General features: G+C 46.1%; 1 protein-coding gene across 4 annotated transcripts in view; it reads right to left on the minus strand.

The window, feature by feature from the left end:
* plxna4 (plexin A4) overlaps positions 1 to 24,908 on the minus strand; it is a 675,025-nt gene that overhangs the window by 45,485 nt on the left and 604,632 nt on the right. For all 4 annotated transcript variants that reach the window (XM_078553048.1, XM_078553047.1, XM_078553046.1 and 1 more), the window contains exons 23-24: positions 14,991 to 15,057; positions 11,105 to 11,251 (exon numbers count right to left, since the gene is read on the minus strand). In XM_078553048.1, coding sequence (XP_078409174.1) covers positions 11,105 to 11,251; positions 14,991 to 15,057 — 214 coding nt within the window. The remainder of the gene's footprint in view (positions 1 to 11,104; positions 11,252 to 14,990; positions 15,058 to 24,908) is intronic.

Below are 24,908 nucleotides of genomic sequence, written 5' to 3' on the forward strand. Positions count from 1 at the left end.
ATCTGTACCTTATCTGTCCTGTCTTCTACTCTTAATTAGCACATTCCTTTAGATAATATCACCACCTTCAACACCTCTTTGTCCTTTTGTCTGTGACAGCTTTTGGTTATCTGCTCCTATCACTGGCTGCTTGTCCCAACAACGCTCCCCGCCTCCCCCTTAAACCAGCTTATATTTCACCCCTTTCCTATTTTTACTTAGTTCTGTTGAAGGGTCATGAGGACTCGAAACGTCAACTGTGCTCTTCTCCGTCGATGCTGCCAGACCTGCTGATTTTTCCAGGTATTTCTGTTTCTGTTTTTGAACTGAAGTCCCTCATTCCCCGTATCACCCTAGCAAGTCTCCTTTGCACACACTCCAAGGCCTTGATAGCCTCCCTAAAATGCTGGCCTTTTATCCCTGGTATTTTCTGTTCTGACTCTAACTGATTGTGATATCGAGCTTTGGAATGAATCAGAAATTCCAGCTGAATACCAGATTTGGAGGGAGATTCTTACAAATTGGAACTTACCCATTAGGAGTTGGATTCAGAAAGGCCAGTGGACTGGGGAAGAGTAAAAATAATAAGTGCAAATCCCCAGTCACAGGTATATGGTTTTTCAAATGCAAAGCAATGAAAAAGCAAAATATCATAAGAATTTAACACTCAGTTGCACAGATTGGTACAAATGCCACTTTGTTATTTGCCGAAAGCATTTCAACCTAACGATTTCAACTCGCCATTCAATCATCACTGCCAATCCTCAGCCATAACAATAGCCATTAAGTCCCTAGACTCTCACAAGGATAAAATACGAACCAACATTACAGTCATTAGAATGCATGATCCAGTCAGGTGTTAATTAAATTGTCACTGCACAGAACCAATCTTCAGCGTCTGAGAGATTGCAGATCCAGGACCCCTATCTCCCTTCCCTCCGCTCCCTCCAGCGCCACCCCCCCACAACCCGGAGCGGATCTGCATCACAAAGGATTTAAGGAAATATAAAATGCAACTCTCAGCAGGTCAGCACAGGCTTCTCTTCAGAAACCAAAGTGCAAATGCTCCAGTTCCTTTGTAAATGATCTGATGGCTGTAAATTGAGGAGCAGATGCATTTTGTAAGCCTGCTGCTTTTACATGTGTGCTAGTTGCTTTCATCTGACAAATTTATAGGAGTTTTTTTTAAAAAAGAAACAAAGGAAACAGACAGATAATAAGAACAAACAAAACCCTGTGGTGCAAGGCCAGTAGAATTAAACAAGCTTTAGTTCCAGAGCAGGAATCATCGAGGCAGCACAAAGGGTCCCAGTAGTTGATTTAGTGCGGGGACTCTATATTTTATCCCTTTCTAATTGTTCTTCAGTCCTGAAGGTGCCGTTTCCTTTTTTGGTCACAGGGCATTTGCGTTCTTGGGTCTTGTTTACAATGCTAGGCCTGGCTCCCTTATCCTGTTGTCAGCCGCAGCTTTAGTGAGAAGCACTCTCATCACTTAGTCAGAAGGTCATCAGTTCGAGGCCCGAGACTTGAGCACAAAAGTCTTGCCTCCCAACCAAGTCTTCTCATAAAACATCCCGGGCACTTTTATACAGAGGAATTGGGCAAGTCCTCCCCAGTGTCCTAACCACTAGTTATCTTGCAACCAAAATCAATTTAAAAAAAAGACAGGTTATCCGGCCACGATCACATTGCTGTTTGTGGGACCTTGTGTGCAAATTGGCTGCTAATTTGTCAATTGACTGTACTTCAGGAGTACTTCATTGGTTGCAAAGTGCTTTGGGCTGTCCTGAGGTTGTGAGGAACCCTACATAAATACATACATAAATACAAGTTTTTTCCGTTTATCGGCAGAATCACAGAGTTACGTTTTCCATGGGTTTACCGTTCTGCAGTCATCCTGGTTTTGAAATTGCTCTATTGCATTGCATCACCTTCAATTTTGAGACAACCTCTGACCTTCCAACCCTTCACTCCTCTGACACTGCACCTCTACCTACTTCGTACTCAGCTTTCAAAAGTTCCCTGGAAAAGCTCTCCTTTTCTACTGTGTCTCAAGTTCCCCCATCCTTTCCCCATGTTCAGTGCCAAATGCTTCCTTGTCCTCCCCAATGGACTGTGTCCTGAGCTCTTGTCCTACAAGCCAGGAATGTCATATAAATAGAGTGTCGGAAGTCGCTTCATCAGTAGCAGCACTCTCATCTCTCAGTTTGAAAGCCCAAAATCCACTCCAAAAAAGGACTTCGGTACAGTGAAGGGTCCACTGAGGGCATGTTGCACTGCCGGAGGTTGCTGGTCTTTTGGGTGAAATGTTAAGCTATGTGCCTCTTTTGCCTGCTAAAGAAAGGATTCCATGTTCAAAGAAGAGCCGAGAGTTCTCCCTGGCGCCTTGGCCAATATTTATTTCTCAAGCAACTGAATCATATTTTTGGGCCAGTGCTGTTTACGGGAACTTGTTGCATGAAAATGAGCTGCCGCGTTTCCTACATTACCATAGCGGTTATACCTCAAAAGTACTCTTACTGGTTGTGAAGTATTTTGGTTTGCCACACGTTTGTGGAAGACGCGAGAGAAATGGAAGTCTTCCTTTATTTCCCTTGGGATGAAGGGGCCAGTTTTGGCAGTGTGAATGCACTATCACACAGATCCCTGCTCTCTTACGATGCGAAGGGGACAAGTCTCTTAGTGCCATGAGCAAGCAGCCCAGGTTCTTCCTGGCTCTTTAGTTTATGAGTGACTGTAAATTTTATCTAAATACAGCCATGGGCACAGAGAACACAGTGGGACACCAGCATACAAACCCCTCAGGTCATTTCAAACACACTGACAACTCTGTCATAACAGCAGAGGGCGGAACTGGCGCATTAGCACGTTGAGCATTTCTCCTCTGCCTTCCCGCAGCATAAGGTCACACCCTTAGTCACAAATCGACAACAACTGAACAACAACAACTTACATTTATATAGTGTCTTTAACAGAGCAAAGTGTTCCAAGGTGCTTCACAGGAGCGCGATCAGGCAAAATTTGACACCAAGTCATAAAAGGAGATATTAGGACAGATGAGTATAATGGAGTATAATGTGGGAACGTGCAAAATTGTCCATTTTGGCTGGAAGAATAAAAAGGAAGCATGTTATCCAGATGCTGAGAGGTTGCAGAGCTCTGAGATGCAGAGGGATCTGGGAGTCCTTGTGCATGAATTGCAAAAGGTTAGTATGCAGGTACAGAAAGTAATTAGCAAAGCTAATAGAGTGTAATTGTTTATTGCAAGGGGAGTTGAATACAAAAGTAGGGAGGTTATGCTTCAGTTGTACAGGGCATTGGTGAGACCACATCTGGAGTACTGTGTACAGTATTGGTCTCCTTATTTAAGGAAGGGTGTAAATGCATTGGAAGCAGCTCAGAGAAGGTTTACTAGACTAATACCTGGAATGGGTGGGATGTTTAATGAGAAAAGGTTGGGCAGTCTAGGCTTGAATCTGCTAGAGTTTAAAAGAGTAAAAGGTGACATGATTGAAACCTTTAAGATCCTAAGGGGTCTGGACAGGGTGGATGTAGAGAGGATGATTCCTCTTGTGGTAGAATCTAGAAATAGGGTCACTGTTTAAAAATAAGGGCTTGCCCATTTAAGGCAGAGATGAGGAGGATTTTTCGCTCTGAGGGTCGGTGAGTCTTTGGAACTCTTGTCCCCAAAAGGCAGTAGAAGGAGGGTCGCTGAATATTTTTAAGGCAGAGCTAGATAGATTCTTGATAAGCAAGGGGGTAGGCAGGAGGTTACAATCGGATCAGCCATGATCTTATTGAATGGCAGAGCAGACTGAAAAGACTGAGCGGCCTACTCCTGCTCCTAGTTTGTATATTCCTATATTCGTATGATTAAATGTTTAATCAAAGAGGTAGGTTTTAAAGAGCGGCTTAAAAGAGGAGAAAGAGGGAGAGAACTGGGGAGGTTTAGGGAGTGATTTTTTTGATTCTTTCCCGGGATGTGGATGTCGCTGGCTAGACCAGCATTTACAGCCCATTCCCAACTGCCTCTGAGAAGGTGGTGGTGAGCTGCCTTCTTGAACCGCTGCAGTCCATGTGGCGTAGGTACACCCACAGTGCTGTTAGGGAGGGAATTCTAGGATTTTGACCCAGCGACAATGAAGGAAAGGGTGATATAGTTCCAAGTCATGGTGGTGTGCTATTTGGAGGGGAACTTGCAGGTTGCAGTATTCCGATGCATCTGCTGCCCTTGTCCTACGTGGTAGAGGTCACGGGCTTAGAAGATGCTGTCAAAGGAGCTTTGATGAGTTGCTGTGGTGCATCTTGTAGATGGTACACATGCTGCTGCCACTGTGCATTGGTCGTGGAGGGAGTGAATGTTTAAGATGGTGGATGGGGTGCCAATCATATGGCTGTTTTGTCCTGGATGGTGTCGAGCTTCTTGAATGTTGTTGGAGATGCACTCATCAAGGCAATGGAGAGTTTACCATCACACTTCGGACTTGTATATTCTAGTGGGCGGACAGGCTTTTAGGAGTCAGCACACGAGTTACTCTACCCAGAATTCTCAGCCTCTGACCTGCTCTTGTATAGCCACACTATTTATTTGGCTGGTCCAGTTCAGTTTTTGGTCAATGTTAACCCCCAGGATGTTGATAGTGGGCGATTCTGCAATGCTAATGCCAAAGATGGATGTAATTTGCCACTTATCACCCAGTCTTGGATATTGTCCAGGTCTCGCTGCATGTGGACACAAGCTGCTTCAGTATCTGAGGAGTCGTGAATGATGCTGAACATTGTGCAATCATCAGTGAACATGTCAACTTCTGACCTGAATATGGAAGGAAGATCACTGATGAAGCAGGTGAAGATGGTTGGGCCAAGGACATTCCCCTGAGGAACTCCTGCAGCGATGACCTGGAACTGAAATGACTGACCTCCAACAACCACAACCATCTTCCTTTGTGCTAGGTATGAATCCAACCAGCGGAGAGTTTTCCCCCTGATTCCCACTGACTCCGGTTTTGCTAGGGCTCCTTGATGCCACACTTGGTCAAACGTTGCCTTGATGTCAAGGGCAGTTACTCTCACTTCACCTTTGGAGTTCAGTTCTTTTGTCTACGTTTGGACCAAGGTTACAATCAGGTCAGGAGCTGAGTGGCCCTGGCAGAAGCCAAACTGAGCAGCAGTGAGTAGGTTATTGCTGAGGAAGTACCTCTTGACAGCACAGTCGACAATACTTTCAAATCGCTTTGCTACTGATCGAAAGGAAGGCTGATGGGGTGGAAATTGGCTGGGTTTTTGTGGACCAGACCTAACTGGGCAATTTTCCACATTGTCAGGTAGGAGCTAGTGTTGAATTGCAGAGCTGAGGGCTGAGAGCATGGCTGCCAATGGAGAAACGATGAAGATCAGTGATGTGCAAGAGGTGGAATTGGGAGGAGTGTGGCGATCTTGGCAGGGTTGTAGAGTTGTAGGAGAATACAGAGATAGGGAGCAGCGAGGCCATGGGGGGAATTGAAAACAATGGTGAGAATTTTAAAATTGAGGCATTGTCCAACCAGCGGCCAATGGTAGATCAGCGAGCACAGGGGGGTAACAGGTGAACAGGCAATAGAATTGTTGGATGAGGTATCATTAAAGGAGATGGAAAGAGAAATGGGTGCAAACTGGCAGAAAACAGCATGTGAAATAGTCAAGCAGATTAATATTTCGCTGGGCCAGGGTGCAGTTCTGAAGAGCCTGTCTCTGAAATCTTCATCTGTCCTTTCTCTTTCAGTTGCTGCCTCACCTGCTTCATGCTTCCTTCACTTCCTAATTTTCCTTTCTTCAAACCAGAGCCAGTTTGAGTTTGTTATTCTGTGTTGCTTCAGTCTTTATGTTTCACCTGATTTGAAAGCATCCAGACGCCAGGTTATTTGAGTTGAACAAATTGCGGGAGGCGTGTTTTTCCATTTCGAGCCTTGCAAGAACAAGTTAAACTGAGCAGTTCGCTCAGCCTTAGCAGCGTTGTGTAGTGGAGCAGTAAATTCTGATATCAGGTTATCACAATCTTCCATCTGTAATTCCAGACAATGCCTACAGCTGTCTTACTTACGAGGACAAGAAAAAAGCATTCGGCATCTTGAAGGCACAATTGGCCTTCACGGTGCAAGGGAGTTGAGCTGATTCTAATTTAAGTCATTCATCGCTCTTCTCTTCCCCTCCGCTCTCTTCCTCCCCCCCCCCCACCCCCCCTCAGGCTTGTCAAGCCTCCAGGACTGTCCTGGCCACTCCAAAAACTAAAGATTAATCTGCTGTGAGTGAACACAGGTGAACAAATGATGTTTCTCAACACTTAGTTATGAAAATATTAGAGGTGGGGATGAAAAGCTGTTTGACTGGCTGAGGTGAGTCATTGCATGATGAAACCTCCAGGAATGTGGCCAACTAGAGTTGGAAACTCCACTCCCTGCTACACAGTTGAACCAAAAGTAGGGAGGTTATTCTTCAGTCATACCCGGCACAGGTGAGACCACATCCGGAGTACTGTGTACAGTATTGGTCTCCTTATTTAAGGAAGGATGTCAATGCATTAGAAGCAGTTCAGAGGAGGTTTACTAGTCTAATACTAGGAATTCAGGGTTGTCTTATGAGGAAAGATTGGACAGGTTAGACTTGTATCCACTGGAGTTTAGAAGAGCAAGGTGTGACTTGATTGAAACCCTTTAAGATCCTGAGGGGTCTTGACAGGGTGGATGCAGAGAGGATGTTTCCTCTTGTAGGAGGATCTAGAAGTAGGGGTCACGGTTTAAAAATAAGGGGTCACTCATTTAAGACAGAGGTGAGAAGAAATTTTTTCTCTCAGAGGGTCACGAGTCTTTGTAACTCTCTTCCTGAAAAGGCAGTGGAAGCAGAGTCTGTGAATATTTTAAAGGCAGAGCTAGGTAGATTCTTGATTAACGAGGGGGTGAAAGGTTATCAGGGATAGGCAGGAGGTTACAATCAGATCAGCCATGACTTATTTAATGGTGGAGCAGGCTTGAGGGGCCGAGTGGCCTGCACCTGCCCTATGTTCATATGTTCGTATGTTCAGTAAACAAGTCAACTAGTTCCAGTAAGATTCAAATGGTCCCAGTTAAAACCCACTGGAAAGGGGGAAGATTTCGATTTCCGATTATAATCCCAGTATTCCAATTGCATTCAGTTAAAACTAGTTGTGACTTGTCATTTTTTTAATGGAAATCAGTTATGATCAGTTGATATTTCCAACTGGTTCAACTGATTTTTCTTCGAGGGACTGCACCCCACCACAACACACCACCGACCCTGCCCCCGCCCCCCTCCCCCCACCCCCCCCCTGCCCCTGCCCCCCTCCCCCCACCACCCCCCTGCCCTGCCTTAAAGATGCCAACCCATTTTCAAGTGCAGTTAAACGAGTCCCAACAACCTGTCACAATGTCCCGTGTGATCCCAGGCAGTCAAGCAGCGATGGGCAATGGACCAGGAGAGAACTTCTCAGCAAAGGGCTATACTGCCTTCAACCAATGTCTACTCACAAAGACTTTCAAGGGGGGACCTGGAGACCAAGAGCCAGGGAACCTTGGCCTGATATTGTCCCCTCACTGCCCCAGGGCACTGAAGGCAATTATAGGAACCTATCTGCTGAGATCATGTTTCCTACTTTACTGGTTCAGCCATTGATGGAAGTCCATCACTTCCTCTTATTTTCCTTCCCCCTGCCTCTCCTTCTTTGCCGGGTTTTTGTTTTCCCATCTCCTGTCCCATTTTAAATCAAGGCCTTGGAAAGATGGGTGACCTGTTCACAGGCCTCCAGGTGGACTGGCCTGGAGTCTCAGGATCTAAAGGTTTGGGCATTGCTACAAACAAAACCCAGGAGAACAATCAGAGAGGCATTGACAAAAAACAGAGAGTTTTTTTTAAAAACACTTTTTGCCAATTAGTTATAAAAAAATATTGACGATGGAAAAACAGCCGTTTGACTGACGGTCAAGAATCATCCAAGGAGGCGATGAAGAGTCTAATTGTTTTCTAATTGATCTAGGCAAAGTGCTGTGAGGGTGGATGTGTTGGGTGACCAATGACGAAAAGGGGGAGGAGGAGAGGGGGTCAGCTGAAGGTGAGAGGTCAACCTTCAGGAATGCATCCAATCAGAGTTGATTACTCCACTTACAAAATCAGCCTGGCCCAGTGATGACTCTTAGTGGTGTTGGACTGGGCCAGTGTTCTTGACTTCATTTACTGACACTCCAATTTCCTGTTAGATTTGAAATATAATCAGCCCAAGAGGGTGATCATTCAAGATTACTGTATCCTTTAAACTGTGATGTTTCTTTACTTTTAATTATTTATACAGGCTACAAATAAATTACCGGATTATTTACAGGACTCTTATCTAGTGATGGTTCCTGCCTGAAACATCAATGTCATTATCAGAACACTATAGTGCCACTGGTGGTTCAATTGGTAACTGCATCAGCCACAAAATACAGTCATTTAAATACAAGTCTTCCCTTCTATATAACATCTTCATGACCTCAGCAAAATCCCAAAATGTTTAATAGTTAATTAAATACTTTTGAAGTGTAGTCATTGTTGGAATGTAGGAAAAGCAGCAGCCAATTTGCGCACAGCAATCTCTCTCACAGACAGACAGGCAGACAGACAGAGACAGGCAGACAGACAGAGACAGGCAGACAGACAGGCACACACACACCACTGAGAATAATGACCAGAAAATCCATTTTTAGTGATGTTGGTTGAGAGATAAATATTGGCCAGGACACATGGGCATTATTCCCCTTCTCTTCTTGCTAATAGTGACCATGGGGTCTTTTACCTCTAGCTGAGAGGGCAGATGAGGCCTTGGTTTATAGAAGGGCTGAGCTTCGGTCCCTGGGGTTTGTGCAAAGTTATCTGACCTCAGCCCATTTAACAATTAGTCTTAAGTGCGTTTGAGTAAAGAACGGGAGACAGAAAATATCCCTAAACCCCTTAGAAGATTATAGCGTCGGCAATTTTCCCGCTCTGGTATCCAGATGTCAATGTTGTAGTGATTGGATCTGAATTTTGATAATTGTCTTGTTTGCTGACTGAATGTTAAATGATCTACTACAGCGATGTCATTTCCTGAAAGCCGTAAATGGTTCATGAACAGCCACATTCAATTTACCAATTATAATTTATATTCTACTACACACCAATTATAGTAAGTGACCCATTCTGACCAATATTACACACCCATTACAGTGAGGGTCCCACTCTGACCAATATTACACAACTATTACAGCGAGGGTCCCACTCTGACCAATATTACACAACTATTACAGTGAGGGTCCCACTCTGACCAATATTACACAACTATAACAGTAAGGGTCCCACTCTGACCAACGTTACATGCCCATTACAGTGAGGGTCCCACTCTGACCAATATTACACAACTATTACAATGAGGGTCCCATATTACCCATCTGTTGTGATGAATTTTTAGTCTATATTTGGAAGCAGTTAGTCAGTTGTGATCTCATGTGTGATGCGGATACCCCAGCCACCACATCCAGTACCATCCTCCCTCTTCTTTCCACACACACACACACAGGGCAACTTCAGAAGAGCTTCATTTTGTTTCCCTTGACAGCCTGACTCATTCTCTTCAATCTACAGTTGGCTGCAAAGTCATCTAATTATATGGAGCTGGGGCCATCTTGAGAGTGAAGCAGAGAGAAATGGGTTCTAATCAAAAGTGGATTTTGGCAGGAAAGCAAGCATCTTGAGTTTGGAAGAAGGAACAGAAATTGTTGGAAAAGACATGTTTGTATTCCTAATCAGGCTCTGACAAAAGGATGGGCCTCATATACCAAACGTTGAGCTTTGCTGGAACTTGGCATTTCCAGTATTTTTCTGTATTTTATTGCAGCATTTGCAGGTTTTTTGTAAGTTTGGTCCATCTGGCCTTCCAGAAGATGGGGAGGACCTGACTTACCTCAAGAACGTGTTCAACTGCCAAGAACAAAAGATAAGCACTCAGGTTGCTACCCTCCACCCCTCCAAGTGATTCAGCAAGTTGAGTCAATGAGCCAAATATGCCAAGAAGGTTCAAGTGTTGGCCCCTGGATTGGTCATCTCAGGCTGAGGCTACAATTGGTCTTGGTGACCCTCAGTTAGAAGGCGAGAAGCTTAGGTTTCTATGCTGCTAACGTAGAATGATATAGCACAGAAGGAGCCCATTCAGCCCTTCGTGCCTGCCGGCTCTTTGAAAGAGGGATCAAATTCATCCCATTCCTCTGCTTTTTTCCCCCATAGCCCTGAAAATCTTCCTTTTCATGAATTTATTCAATTCCCTTGAATGTTATTCATTGAATTTATTGAATCTTCTTCCACCATTCCTTTCGGCAGTGCATTCCAGATCACAACAGTATGTAAAAAGTTTTCTTCCCCTATTTCAGCTCTAGTTCTTTTGCCACTTACCTTAAACTGTTCCCTCTGACTGTTGACCCTTCTGCCACTGGAAACAGTTTCACATTACTTACTGGGGCAGTTTTGAACACCTCCATCAAATCTCCCCTTAGCCCTCTCTGCTCTAAGGAGAACAATCCCACACAATCCCAGCTTCTCCAGTTTCTCTATCTAGCGCCTCCTGCTGGAAAGTACACATCAGGTGTGGGTGTTTGGGGCTGAGAGCAGCATCTGCCTCAGCTGGAAAGCCTCTACAGTCCAACAGCTGCCCACACTGACCATTGCAGTTCATGCTTGGCCAAATGCGGTAGGGAACTGTTGGCCAACCAATGCTCTCATCGCACCCCACCCAGCAAGGAATTAACCACAGGAGGGGAGGGATGTAAATGAAAATGAAGGGACCACACACCCATCCTTTTCCCTCGTGTTTCCAGTGGAGAGAAGAAAACTTGATTGCCCCTTCTTGGGCCATGTTGTTTTGGCACATTGACAGCTCCACAGTGACTGTCGCTGGAGGTAATTAATACGGGGACATATTAGAACCCATCCCATCTCAACAAGAATATCCTGCTCAAATTAGCCCAATTAACTCCTGACCCGTTCACACTAATCTCCCCCCACCCCCCACAAGCCCCGCCCTCTCACATCCCATCCCCTTCCCCATTTCATGCCTGGATTCTGAGCTTACCAGCGTCTTGTAGTCTATCTGCTGCCTGATGAGCTTGTCTTCGCTGAGTGAGTAGCGTGCCTCTCCTGTGATTGAGTCGATTGGTCCCTTCTCCATCTGCTGCTTGATGGCGCAGAAAAGCATGAACAAAGGCTCCCCTGCACATTCCTGATCAATATGAGAAAATGAAAAAGGCCAGCATTAGGACAGCTGCACATTCAGGACAATTGTCTACTCGGGGCTTCGGAGACATTCTACATAGAATGGTCCCTTTCCCCCCACAAAGCCCAGCACCACCACCTCACCCCCTCATCAGCCCCGCCCATCTTCCTCTCACCACCCCCCCCCATCACAATCACCAATTAGAATCAGGCAGCACAGGTGGCAGCTATTCAGCCCATCGTGTCTATGTCGGCCCTTTGAAAGAATCACCCAGTTAAGCCCCGCCTGGTTACTAGCCTGGTGATATAACCACACCCGCCACCATACCCCATGTGGATACGTGGCTGAAGAGGGTCAGATATCAGGCTGGCATCAATGGGTGGGCATCCAAAGAGGGATAGGAAAAAAGTCCCCAGACAAGCCTGTCCCAGCTTTTTGAAAGAATTATCAAATTCATCCCATTCCTTAGCTTTTTTCCCCCATAGCCCTGAAAATCTTCCATATCAAGAATTTATTCAATTATCTTGAAAGTTATTATTGAATCTTCTTCCACCATTCCTTTAGGCAATGCATTCTGGGTCAGAGCAATATGTAAATGTTTTCTTCCCCCATCTCAGCTCTAGTTCTTTTGTCACTTACCTTAAACTTCTCCCTCTGACTGTTGACCCTTCTGCCACTGGAAACAGTTTCACATTACTTACTCGAGCAGTTTTGAACACCTCCATCAAATCTCCCCTTAGCCCTCTCTGCTCTAAGGAGGACAATCCCGGCTTCTCCAGTTTCTCCATCTAGTGCTATCTAGCGCTGTTGCACTGCCTGCAGGTTACTGCACTGAATAACCCACATAGAACCCAGATGGTGTGATTTGGGTTACTCACAGGTGGGGTGCCAGAGGACAGAAGAATTAGGGGCAGGAGTTAGCCAGCTGACCCCTTGAGCCTGCTCCGCCATTCAGTAAGATCATGGCTGATCTGAGATTGTGATCTCAACTCCACCTACCTGACTGCACCGCCCCCATTACCTTCGACTCCCTTGTCAATCGAAAATCTGTTTAACTCAACCCTGAATATATTCAGTAACTCAGCCTCTGCCGATCCCTGGGGAAGGGAATTACACAAATGAATGGTCCTCTGATGAACCAAAATTCTCCTCACCTCAGTCTTAAATGAGAGACCCTCAATTTTTAAAATGTGTCCCCTAGTTCTAGGCTTCCCCACAAGGGGAAACATCCTCTCAGCATCCATCCTGTTGAGTCCCCTCAGGATTTTATATGTTTCAATAAGATAAGAGCGAACAATCTACAAACAGACTTAGTGCCGCTGCACTGGGGAGGGGAAACTGAATGGACAAGCTCTCTGCTCCTAATCGCAGCCAGGCAGCCCCCACTGGAGACATGTGTAGGTGAGGAAATTGGACAGGGCTCGGTTCACAATACTGGACACTGTCCTAAAGCCTATTAACACCTATCGCCAAGGCTCAGAAGTGACCACTAGAAGGAAGCTGGTGCTCATAGCACCCTATTAACAACAAATTGCATTTATATAGCGGCCTTTAATGTCTCAAAGCATCCCAAGATGCTTCACAGGAGCGTAATCAAACAGGTTTTGATAAAATCCAGTGAGGAGACAACACTTTTGGGATAGAAAACTGGATGAATAGAGGAAGATGGTTTGGTCTATGTGAGTGTAATATGAGTTCTACTCAGCTGTGAACAGATGCGAACGCCTCTCCAAACTTAATTGTTCCGCATTCACCATTAAAGAGGCTTAAGCGTCATAACTGGCTAGCTGCCTTTGTTCTACGAAGACCGGAAACTTTACTGTCTGTTTCTCACCAACATCCGTTCACAAAAGGCAAATGATCCTTTAAAGTGACCTCCTTGACAACCGCCTTGACTCAGTGTGACTGTTGACTACCTCAGCAGAGGAGTGGTGTTGTACAGCTCTACCCTTTCCACCCTGGCACTTAGAAAGATATTTTTGATTTGAGCCAATACATTAACAGTGCAAGTGAAGAATTGGACACTGGCAAGAACTGCCTTGTTGTGTTCCAAATAGTAACATGAGGTTTTATGTCCACCTGGATGGGCGGACAAGGCTCTTGGCTTACGAACTCATCCAAAGGGCAGCACCTCTGACAGTGCTGCAAATCAAAGTGGTTAAATGCATAAACTACTGCTGTTTTTATTAATCTTTAACCCCACTAATCTAATCTGGAGATGGTTCATCACCTTTAAGTGAAAGCTTTATGGGCCACCGCTCCCATTCTGCAGCTGCTCCCCTCCTCTCCGGGAGGTGCTCTCTCTCACGTACCGTGCCTAATGCTGCCCTCGGGCACTTTGCCCGACTCATATGCAAGAACGGACCATGAGTGCCAGCAGGTCAGTCGCCCCCTGGGTGACGCCACTTCAGAGGCCGATTCTGCCATCGTCCGGTAGCCGGGTATACTTTCCAGTGCTGGTCACAAAGGTGCACAACCCTGATTGGTCTACTCGCCTTCCTTAACACAGACGAGCACTGAGGTCAATTGTCATGATCATTTACTGGGCTGAGTTCAGCCAACTCTGCATGACTCGAATTTAGGATTTTTCTGGGGCATGTACTCAATCCATACAGGGCACGGTTTAATTAACTGAGGGACCGGTGACATCCACAGACCGAGAAAGCACTTAAAATAATGAATTTGGCTCCTTCTAGTGCATAAATCTTCGTATAAATTGTCACCTCCCTTTCTCTGTAACTCTATGTTGTCAGAGAACATAAGAACATAAGAACTAGGAGCAGGAGTAGGCAATTCAGCCCCTCGAACCTGCCCCGCCATTCATTACAATCATGGCTGATCTCATTTCAGCCTCAACTCCAACTTACCGCCCTCTCTCCATAACCTTTCAACCCGTTACTAATTAAAAATCTGTCTATCGCCTCCTTAAATTTATTCAGCGTCCCGGCATCCACTGCACTCTGAGGTAGTGAATTCCACAGATTCACGACCCTTCGAGAAAAGTAATTCCTCCCTCATCTCTGATTTAAATCTACCACCCCCTTAGCCTAAAACTATGGCCAGAGGTCAACTTTTTAAAAAAAAGATATTCATTCTGGGTATATGAGCATCACTGGCAAGGTTGGCATTTATTGCCCATGCCTAGCTGCCCTCAAGGTGGTGGTGGTGGGCCTTCTCTTGAAACGCTGCAGTCTGTGTGGCATCGGTACACCCACTGTGCTGTTAGGGAAGGAGTTCCAGGATTTGGCCCAGTGATGATGAACTAACGATGATGTACATACAAGTCAGGATGATGTGTGACTTGGAGGGGAACGTGGGGAAGGTCCTGGTGTTCTCAAGTACCTGCTTCCCTTGTCATTCTAAGTGATTTTGTGGGTTTGGAAAGCCTTGGCAAGATGCTGCAGTGCATCCTGTAGATGGTACACACTACTGCCGCTGCACACCGGTGGCAGAGGGAGTGAATGTTTAAGGTTTAAATTCTTAGGACGTAAAATCCCAAGCAAAGAAGTCAGTAATGTGAAAAAATGTAGCCTCTATTTTAGAAAAGAATTGCAACAGCTGTTCCTCAGGTAAACTAGCTTATCTCTAAGCAGCATAATGCATGATTTTGTGAAAAAAACAATGTCTTTCCATTCACCCCCATCTCTCTGAGGCATATTCAGGCTGCAACTCACAGAATGAACTTGCGAGGAATCAAAATTGATGAGGGAAAATAGACTGAGGAGAGGCCATTTTATAATCTTACCTTAAGGAATTTATACAGCAGGAACGTAAACCAGTTGGTGAGCATCTTTTCTGCCACAGATTCAGTCCTAAAATGAAAAGAGACAAAAGTTGAGAGAAGGGAGATTAAAAATGCATCTTGGGCAACTTTATACTTAACAATATCAAACCTTCCATATTGATATGATGTTAGAAGTGTCGCCGATTAGCCACAAGAGATGAACACCGACTTGCATTTATATAGCACCTCTCATGTAGTAAAATATCTCAAGGCAATTCACTGGAGCTTTATCAGACATGATCTGACTGGTGTCGAAGTATTTAGCCACCCGTTCTAATACCTCCTGATGTGGTTCAGCCTCAAGTTATTTCTGGGGGCCTTTTTTCAGATTAAAAGTGCAAGATAAATGTAAGTCATTGTTGACGTGGTCATTGATTCTTACCAAGCAGAGACTGTGTAATCGGTCCTGTGCCAAGTGGGTGAGGGGAATATCAGATGGTTGGCTTGTAGCACCTACACCCAACAAGGGAAACAAGGGCAAGACGCCCACCTGCCTTTCAAACCACAGAAGTGTTAAAACTATCAGCAAGAGACATTTCCCCTCTGCTAATAATTTAATCAGCTTCCAAGGAGATCAATGGAGCGTGTTTCATGAATGATTCAATAGTTATCTTTTAATTGCCCGGGTAGGTGCTTTTTTTTTTAGGATTACAGAAGAAACAAGTATCTTCCCTGTTCTCCACCCGTGCCTGGGTCCAGCTCCCTGGGCAAGCTCTAAGTGTTTGGCCAGTGCTCAGGGGTGAATCCACAAGCAGCCAGTGCTGCTTAATGAGCTACGAACGTCACAATTCTCACCCTGTCGCATCCGATTGCCGCACAAATGCACTTTTTGGGCAAGAGTCAGGGTCCTGGTTGACTTTTTCTTTTTGCCCTGCATTCCTAGCCCCAAATGGGATGCTCCCGCTACTATCCCAGCCAAGTTTGGTGAATGTGGACACCCGGGAGGTGAAAGTCAGGGGGCAGAAAACTCTGGTGGGGGTGGGGCTGGACGGCTTGACACCCCCCCCGGAAGCAAAGTGGTTCCAGGCCTGCCCGCCCTGCAGCCACGATGCACTTAAAACAAGGGACTTCTGCTCCTCACCGGGGACGCAGTCTTACCCTCGGGAGCCGCCGGCCAATCAGATTGGCCGGTAGCCCCATCGGTCCCGGCAGCGCCAAGGGAGCATTAGTGGCCGCTGGCGGGACTGCAACGAGCAGGGAGGAGGCCCAATGGATCCCCTGGTAACAAGTCCAGGGTCTTGGGCAAGGAGGGTTTGGGCAGGTTAGGGAAGGGGGGATGGTGATGGTGGGGTGGTGGGGGGGGTGAGTGGTGGGTGGGGGGATGGTGGTGGATTTAAGGCAGTAGGGAGAAAAAGGGGTTCTATCTTGGGAGGAGGAATCGCCCCCCACCCCCCTCCCTGCCCCCGATCCACAAAGGGCAGCCCCTGAAGGTAGAAGCCCCCACTTCCCCCCCTTTCTCCCGCCCTTTTGAAGAATTTTAAAATAAAATCGGGATGCCCGCTCCTGCGTGACTGCCCACGCCAACTGTTTTGCGGTGCGGGCAGCAATTTATTGAGGTCAAATGGTTTGGTAACAAGCCTAATTGACCCTTGATTATCTGTTTACATATGGCGGGCGGGTTGCCAATTTCGGCACCCGCCCACACCCTTGTACTACAGGGGTGAGTCCAGGGGTGGGAGGGAAGGTGGCGGGGTGGGAACCTGCCCTATTTTACATGCCCTCCCCACCAAAAACACCTGGCAGGGGGGCATGTAAAATCCAGCCCAGGGGCTTCGAGATCCGAAAGGCTTGATTCCACCCTGGCCAGTGTGTTCATCAACTGGTCCATTGGAGGAGTCTCGAAGTATCCAGTCTCCCCGAAGGCTCTTGTGGCCGTTGGGTGAAGTGCACCACACAGAGAGGAGCCTGGTTTCATTGCTGAAGGTAAATCTTTGGTGGCAATTCTCACGACAAGTCCGGCGACAGATTGTTTAATAACGACAGGCGTGTTATACATTGCAGCCCACACTGTATACTTCTGCTTCTATGGCAGAGCTGTGTTTAACCCGCCATATCTCTTTAAGGTGATGGATTCCCTTTACTACAAACGTCCCCGTGTTAATTACAGGTTAATTACTGTGGATGAGAGAAGTTTTCAGATTCTCGACTGTTCGTCAATTTCCACTCCAGGTCAATATGCAAATTTCCCTCCGCAAAAATAATTAAACCCCAGCCAGAAATGGCTGAATTTCACTCTCACTTTTTAAATATTCATAGCAATTTAAAGTGGGACAGTTAAAGCTACTCTCAACCCCAGATATTGAATGAGTGAGAGAGTTAGATAGATAGGTATAGAGAGAGAGAGAGAAAGAGATGTAGAGATGGGCAGAGAGAGAGGTAGAGGTGGATAGAGAGGGCTGAAAAGACAGAGATGGATAGAAAGTTGGAGAGAGAGAAAGCCAGAGAGAGAGACAGAGACAGAGACAGAGAGAGGGGGAGGGAGTGATGGAGAGAAATCAAGTGTGAGAGAGAGATAGATAGATTGACAGACAGCTCGACAGGAGAGGCAAATAAAGATAGATACGGAGATACTGAGATAGACAGATAGATTGCAGATATATATTTTCTGCCAGTATATGTGCATTTATTGGCCCTAACTCCTCTTGTGGATATAATGGCATAGCAGTTATATTACTGGACTTGTAGTCTAAAGACCTGGAGGCATGAGTTCAAATCCCATCACAGCAACAGGGGGGTTTAAATTCAGTTAATTATATAAATCTGGAATTAAAAAGCTAGTATCAGTAATTGTGGCAATGGAACTACCAGTAAAAATCCATCTGGTTCACCAATGTCCTTCAGGGAAGGAAATCTGCCATCCTTGTTCTGTCTGGCCTGAATATGACCCCAGACCCCCAGCAATGTGGTTGACTTTATCTGTCCTCTGGAATAGCCTAAGGAGCCACCCAGTTGCATTCAAGAAGGCTGCTCAGCATCAACTTCTCAAGGGCAATTAGGGACGGGCAATAAAAGCTGGCTTTGACAGTAACACTCACATTTTGTGAATGGATTAAGAAGAAAGGCAGACCAAGCAAGCAGAGTGAGGTCAGGGCACCTGACCCTTGACCTCCTGACTATTCTGCCCTTAACGTGTACAATCAGAACATCACGAGGGTGCGCAGCCCCCCACAGCCGACTGTCCATTTTGCCTTAATGATGAGTGAGCTGCGAGCTCCGATACAGGTTTGACCCAATCGCCTGTGAACCACCCTAAGCTAACTCTAACAGCTACAAAGTCCCCTCAAAAGTTCAATCATCTCCGTAATATGTCACTGGTGCTGCATCACCTGAACATTTCTAATTACTCTAAGTACTAACAACATAATTTTAAGCTTTTTGAAGATTGACCTGTGCAATTACATCCTGTCACAATCCTTAGCAGTAGGTGCAAGTCATTCTACAGCAAGTGTGACTTCCAATTAAAATTTGGAAAGAATTGCATTTTAATGCAGTCACACAAAAAATGCCTGCCTTACAGTATTAATTAAATCTTGCTTATGTGAATGCTATTAACTGTTCATCATCTCCCCGCTCATGACAGATCAGAAGCACACTTGATAATGAAAAAGGCCTTTGTTTAAGCAAACGCGAGGCATTAAGCTATAAATTTAATTTTTCAAAGAGAAATTAAAATCAAATAGGAGGACTCTTCCCCTTTTACTCTCTCCAGCTTTATTTCCTCTTCTCTTCCCTCTCTTGCTACCTCTCTCCTCCTAGCCTGGGCTCTCTCAGGAAAGGGTTACTTGGCAGCCTCTTCCCAGAGCCCAATCTGCAGCTGCAAGTTCAGAGAGAGGACATTGCTAGCCTTTTTGACGAGGGGATGTTTGACCTTTGCTCACTTCACGCGTGCATATTCCAAGCAGGTGTCACTGAAAGGAAGAAGGAGTTTGCATTTATACAGCGCCTCTCATGGCCTCATGCAGGAAGTCCCAAAGCGCTTTACAGCCAATTAAGTACTTTGAAGTGTAATCACTATTGCAATGTGGGAAAAGCAGCAGTCGAGTTTCACACAGCAAGCTCCCATAAACAGCAATGTGATAATGACCTGTGACAATCTGTTTTTGTGATGTTGGTTGAGGGATAAATAATGGTCTGCACATCAGGAAGACCTCCCTTTCTTTTCTTTGAAATACTGCCATGGGATCTCTAATGTCCACTTTTGAGGGCAGACAGAACCTTGGTTTCATATCACATCCAAAAGACTGCACCTCGAACAGTGCAGCACTCCCTCAGTACTGCGATGGACTGATAGTCTAGATTTTGGATTCAAGACTCTGGAGTGGGAGTTGAACCTTCAGACTCGGAGTCAAAAGTGGAGGAGCAGGGGCACTACCTAATTTTGCAGCCTCTCTAATCCTGAGGTGCTGAGGGCTGATTGCACAGATCAATGCAGATCGGATTTGGTTAGAATTGATTGTTCTCTTGGGCTTTACTCTCACCAAGCGTCAGATACAGTTACAGATGTGACAAATGAGGGTCTTGCACCAGACCCCAGCTCAATGAGCTGTCATGGAAACAAGCAGGGAAATTACATGAGAATATAGGGATAATTTTGCAAGGTTCCTTAAAGTTGAGTTCTCCCCAAGCTCTGATTCCTATATTCTAACTTGCACCAAGCCCCCATTAAGCCAACTGCCCTGTGTTCGCTGACATACACTGGCTCCCGTTCCCGCAACACCTCAATTTTAAAATTCTTATCCTCGTTTTCAAATCTATCCATGACCTTAACTGGCCCTCCCTATCTCTGAAACCTCCTCCAGCTCCACAACACTTGGCAATCTCTGCACTCCTCCAATTCTATGCCTGAATTTCATTTGGCAGCCATTGGCAGCCCTACCTTCAGCTGCCTTAGTCCTAAACTCTGAAATTCACTCTCTAAACCTCTTCACCTCCCTTAAGACAGTCCTTAAAACCTACCTCTTTAATCAAGTCTTTGATCACCTGTCCTAGTATCTCCCCGTGTGGCCTGGCATCAGGGTTTTATTTGCAAACACTTCTAGGATGTTCCTTGGGATGCTTTAGTGTGTTTAAGCGGCTATATAAACACAAAGTGTTGGCGTTCTAATCCCACCATGAAGTCTCGCTAGACGGGTGCATGGAAATAGGGTGATGGCATTCTGCTACCCTCACTCTGATCTGGCAAGGTTCTACACTGAGAACAAAGCTTCACAAAATGGCTCCTTGCCGTGTATTTCAGGCGGTCAAGGTGCTGTCAAGGCAGTTCAGGCACCGCACTGCCTGTCTGGAGAACGTGGACAGGTGTTTGCCAGCCTGTCGTCTGGTGTCTTTGTGCCAGCACAGCGACGTGAACAGTGCTTGAGCACCCAACCCATTCCAAGCAGTCTCCACTGGCACATTATGATTCCGCACCCTGCCCCACCCCAGCCTACTGACGCATGCCACTTAAACCAACCCAACAAAATTACAAAATATTTGCAGCACAGGAAGAGATCATTTGCCCCAACTGGTCCATGCTGGCTTTTAGGCTCCACACGTGCCTCCTCCCATCCACTTCATCTAACCCTATCAACATGTCCATTCCATTCCTTCTCCCTCGTGTTTATCTAACCTCCTCTTAAATAGAGCTATGCTATTTGCTGCAGTTACTCCTAGTGGTGACAAGTTCCACAGTCTAACCATGATATAATTTCTACTGAATTCCCTATTGGACTTCCAAGTGAATATGTCATAATTATAGGCCTAGTTCTGTTCTCAGCCGCAAGTGGGAACATCTTCTCAATGTCTTCCCTATCAAACCTTCTCATCATCTTGAAGCCCTCTATTGTGTCACCTCTCAGTTGACTCTTTTCCAGTGAAGAGAGCCCCAATCTTTTCAATCTTTCCTGATAGGGTTAACTCCTCAGTTCTGGTATCATTCCAATAAACCTTTTGTTTTTTGCACCTTCTCCAATGCCTCTATATCCTTTTTATAAATATGGAGACCAGAACTGTTCACAACATTCCAGGTATGGTCTAACCAAATTTCTACACAAATGGCCACTTTGGTGAGATTTCAGAAATTGGCCAGCACTTAGGAAACTGCATCTGAGGCGAGAGTCAGGAGAGAAGGGGAGAAAGTCAAGTGGGAAATTAAAAGCTCTTCTTTCGTTTGAAGCAGCAGCAGCTCAGACTCGTCCATGTGGTAAATGAGCCAAATCATTAAACGGCCTTGAAAGAACCTGCTTCTTAAAGGACAAGTCACCTGTGCCCTTTGCTTTCAACCCAGGGAACAGGAGCTGGGAAATACAGCATACACACACACAATATGTACCACGCAAAGGACAACACTGATACCTGAGTTACATAGAATGCATGCCACAGAAAGAGATCATTTAGTCCAAATGGCCTATGCCTTGCGTCAATTCTCCACACGAGCTCCCCCTTTCATCTAACCCTACCAACTCAGCCGTCTGTCACTTTCTCCCCCTCCTTTGCTTATCTAGCTTCCCCTTTGCCTGATTCAGGAGGCTGTGGGTTCAAGTCCCGCTCCAGGGTTTGAGCACAATAATCAAGACCAACACTTCAGTGCAGTACTGTTGGAGTGCTGCACCTTTGGAGGTGGACATCTTCTGGAGGAGACATTAAACTGAGGCCCCATCTGCCCTCTTAAGTGGGTGTGAAAGATCCCTTGGCGTGATTTCGAAGGAGAGCAGGGGAGTTATTCCTGGCACCCTGACCAATATTTATCCTTCAATCGACATCCCAAAAAGCAGATTATCTGGTCAAAATCGGAGGAGCTGTTTGTGGGAGCTTGCTGTGCATTGGCCACTGCGTTTCCTACATTACAACAGTGACGACACTTCAAAAGTGTGGCATTGGCTGTGAAGTGCTTTGGGATGTCCGGCGTTGGGGTAAGGTGCTATATAAATGCAAATCTGTCTGGCTGTGTGTATTAAACAGCCTCCAATGATTGTGGAACGGAAGGTAAATTTGGAGATGACTTTAACTGACAGAATTGGATGAAGACTACAACAAATTTGGTGTGTTCACCAAATGACTGCAGCATTTCAAGAAGGCGGCCACCACCACTATATCAAGACAACTGGTGATGAGTGATAAATCTGCTCTTGCCAGCATTGCCCGTGTTACAAGTCAGGAAGCCAGGCAGTGCAGGCTAGAACTGGACCCTAGTCTGTATACACTTACAAGCTTTTATTTAGAGACACACATTATACATTGTGCGCTTTCAACACAACGTAGTTTTAGTCTATATTGGAGCACAGGTGAATCCCCAGTTAATACCCTCCACCTCAATACAATCAAACACCCAATTAATATATAATTAACAGCCCATTTCTAACGTTAACCTTTTAACCTTGTAAAGAGGATATTGGCAATGCCACCAGAAGGTAATGTAAATTCTGGGTTATTTTAATCAGAGATACAGTGCATGGGTGACAGATGCGACTGGGGGAAGAGAGATCAGGAGTGGCAGGTTATCACACAGACTCGATGGTGACAGAACTTAACTTAAACTGGATGGGAGATGATGGTTGTACAAGAATCATCAAGTCATCACTCACAAACTGTGTGATATTAGAACTGAAGATGCACGTGCTGCTGAAATGATTAGTGTGTTGAAGGTGTTGCTTTTAATTAATACTGATCCCTCTATCACCAGGAGAGCCTACCCTTCTCACAGTTATCAGCTCCTCTTTGCCTGGCTCAGTGATACCTCTCTTGCCACTGTGTCAGATGTGCAAGGTTTAATCTTCAGACCAGGACTTCAAACACCATAAGCTAGACTTGCACTCGAGTCCGGAGGGAGCTCTGCGTTGTCCACTTTGGTGAGGCTTAAAACCAAGACCCTTTTCTGTTCAGATGTGGGTTAAAACTCCAATGTAATCATTTCAAAGAACAGCAGGTAGTCCTCCTGGTATCCTGTCCAAATTTCTCACAGAATCATTACAGTGCAGAAGGAGGCCATTTGGCCCATTGTGTCTGCACTGGCTTTCTGAATGGCTCGAGCAATGTCAGCAAATCACAGAGATGAACTGGCACTTCACGTGCTGCTAAAGGACTGACTGGCTGCCTCACATGCCTGCATAAATAATGTTGCTGGCACTGGAAGAAAAAAATAACTCATTCAAGTGCTTTGGGATGTGTCTCAGCAGTATGGTCGGCACTGGTCGATAAATGCAAGTTTGTTCTTTCCGTATCGATGTGTTTAGCCAGTTTATAAGGACGTTGAATCTTAGCTGTGTATTGTTAGATGGGATTCAGCTGTTACTAAGGTTTACTGAACAGGCAGGTAAGCTGATGCTGAAGCCCATACAGAGCAGCCAGGAGCAGGAGCCATGGGTGAATTTTCCTCTCTCTAGTCCGGAGGCCAAGTGGGGAGCTTGCATCTCTGTTCAGCGCAGAGTGAAAATTGATCCCCACTTTAACAAGACACCTTCTCTAACAAATAGTGAGGGAAGAGATTGTGAAGCTAATTCAGTTTGGGAGACAGCAGGCTCCCCAGCTTGTACCAGATGGTTCAATATGCAGTGATAGTGCGGCTCTGATTCCCGTTGAAGTGGCAAGTGTAGAGTGAGACTCACAGACTGTTGTGAGACAAAGGGAGGGGGCGTCGGTAAAATTCATCCTGTCAACAATTTTAGCACAACAACAGTCAACATGGCTAGAGCACGGGAAACCTGTGCTGCTATTTTTCCTAAAATTAACAGGAGGAATCCCACCCCTTCCCGGTCCCTCCTCCATCTAGTGGTTTCTCGGAGAACACTTTTCACCCCAGTCGATTGTGCGTTGATATACTGGCTCCCAGGGGAGTTGAATTCAAGCTCGATTGGTCCCATTATGGCCACTCAGGCAAGGAGGCCGCCTCTTTGGCATTCTGGAAGGAGCCATCGGGAGCTTAAGGCCAAAACAGCAATTCCCATGTTCAGTCAGAGTATTCATCAGGGTATTCTGCTTCACTGCTGCCCAGCGGGGAGTTGTGTGTGGTGGGGAGGGGGGTGCGGAGGGGGGAAGGGGTGGGGGGTGGGGGGGCAGGTTGGGGGTGGGGGGGAAGCTGTCCATTTCAAAGAACATGCAAATCTGACCTCCCACACACCCTCAGCTTTCCACATATGATCATCAATTAAAACACAGCTCACATCTCCAAAGGAACAATGAGAGCTGGGCATAAAAGGCCCTCCCCATCTCCGAGCAGACTGTGAGCTATACTCACTCCAACTGAAACTCCATGGAGAAACACTTGTACGAGATGAATGCCCTCTCCGTCTGTTTTCTGGGAAGCAGATCCCAGGCAGATCCCTCTGCCGCTCTGAGCAAGCTTTCAGCATTCGGAAGCCAGACAAGGAGCCTTGATTTACTGTTTCATTGCATCACTCCTGAAAGAGCTGGGGTGGCACATTATAGACACTGACCTGAAGGAGATCTGACCAGCAGCCAGCAAATACCCAGCCCCTAGAAGCACAGGTAGCAGTGAGGCAGAATGCGGAGATGTGTGCGTTCACCGATACACCCACCGGTCACTTCTCCAGCTCCCATTGATTGTGAATCTGATGAAGGCTTGCTCCCTGGAATGGACGCGAGGCACAGGAGGGGAGCCCTACTCACTGCTCTGCACTTCCTTCTGACTTCCTGCTGTCCAGCAGCAGGGGTCCAAAGAGGAGGAGACAGAGCACATCACAGCACCTCACCACACCACAGAGCAGGCCCCATCACTCACTGCCGCTCACAGCCACCAGCTCAGGTACTGGCATTGCACGTACCCTGGACACCATGAGGAGTTGGAATCAGCACATGGTGAATCGCCAGGCGTGAGTGGGCTGCAGCCAGGCCAAAGGGAAAGGATGGTTTGTTTGCCAGTTCACCAGAGGGCGAGGTGGCAGA

Source organism: Cetorhinus maximus, chromosome 12, assembly GCF_964194155.1.
Source record: "Cetorhinus maximus chromosome 12, sCetMax3.hap1.1, whole genome shotgun sequence".
NCBI classification, from domain to species: domain Eukaryota; kingdom Metazoa; phylum Chordata; class Chondrichthyes; order Lamniformes; family Cetorhinidae; genus Cetorhinus; species Cetorhinus maximus.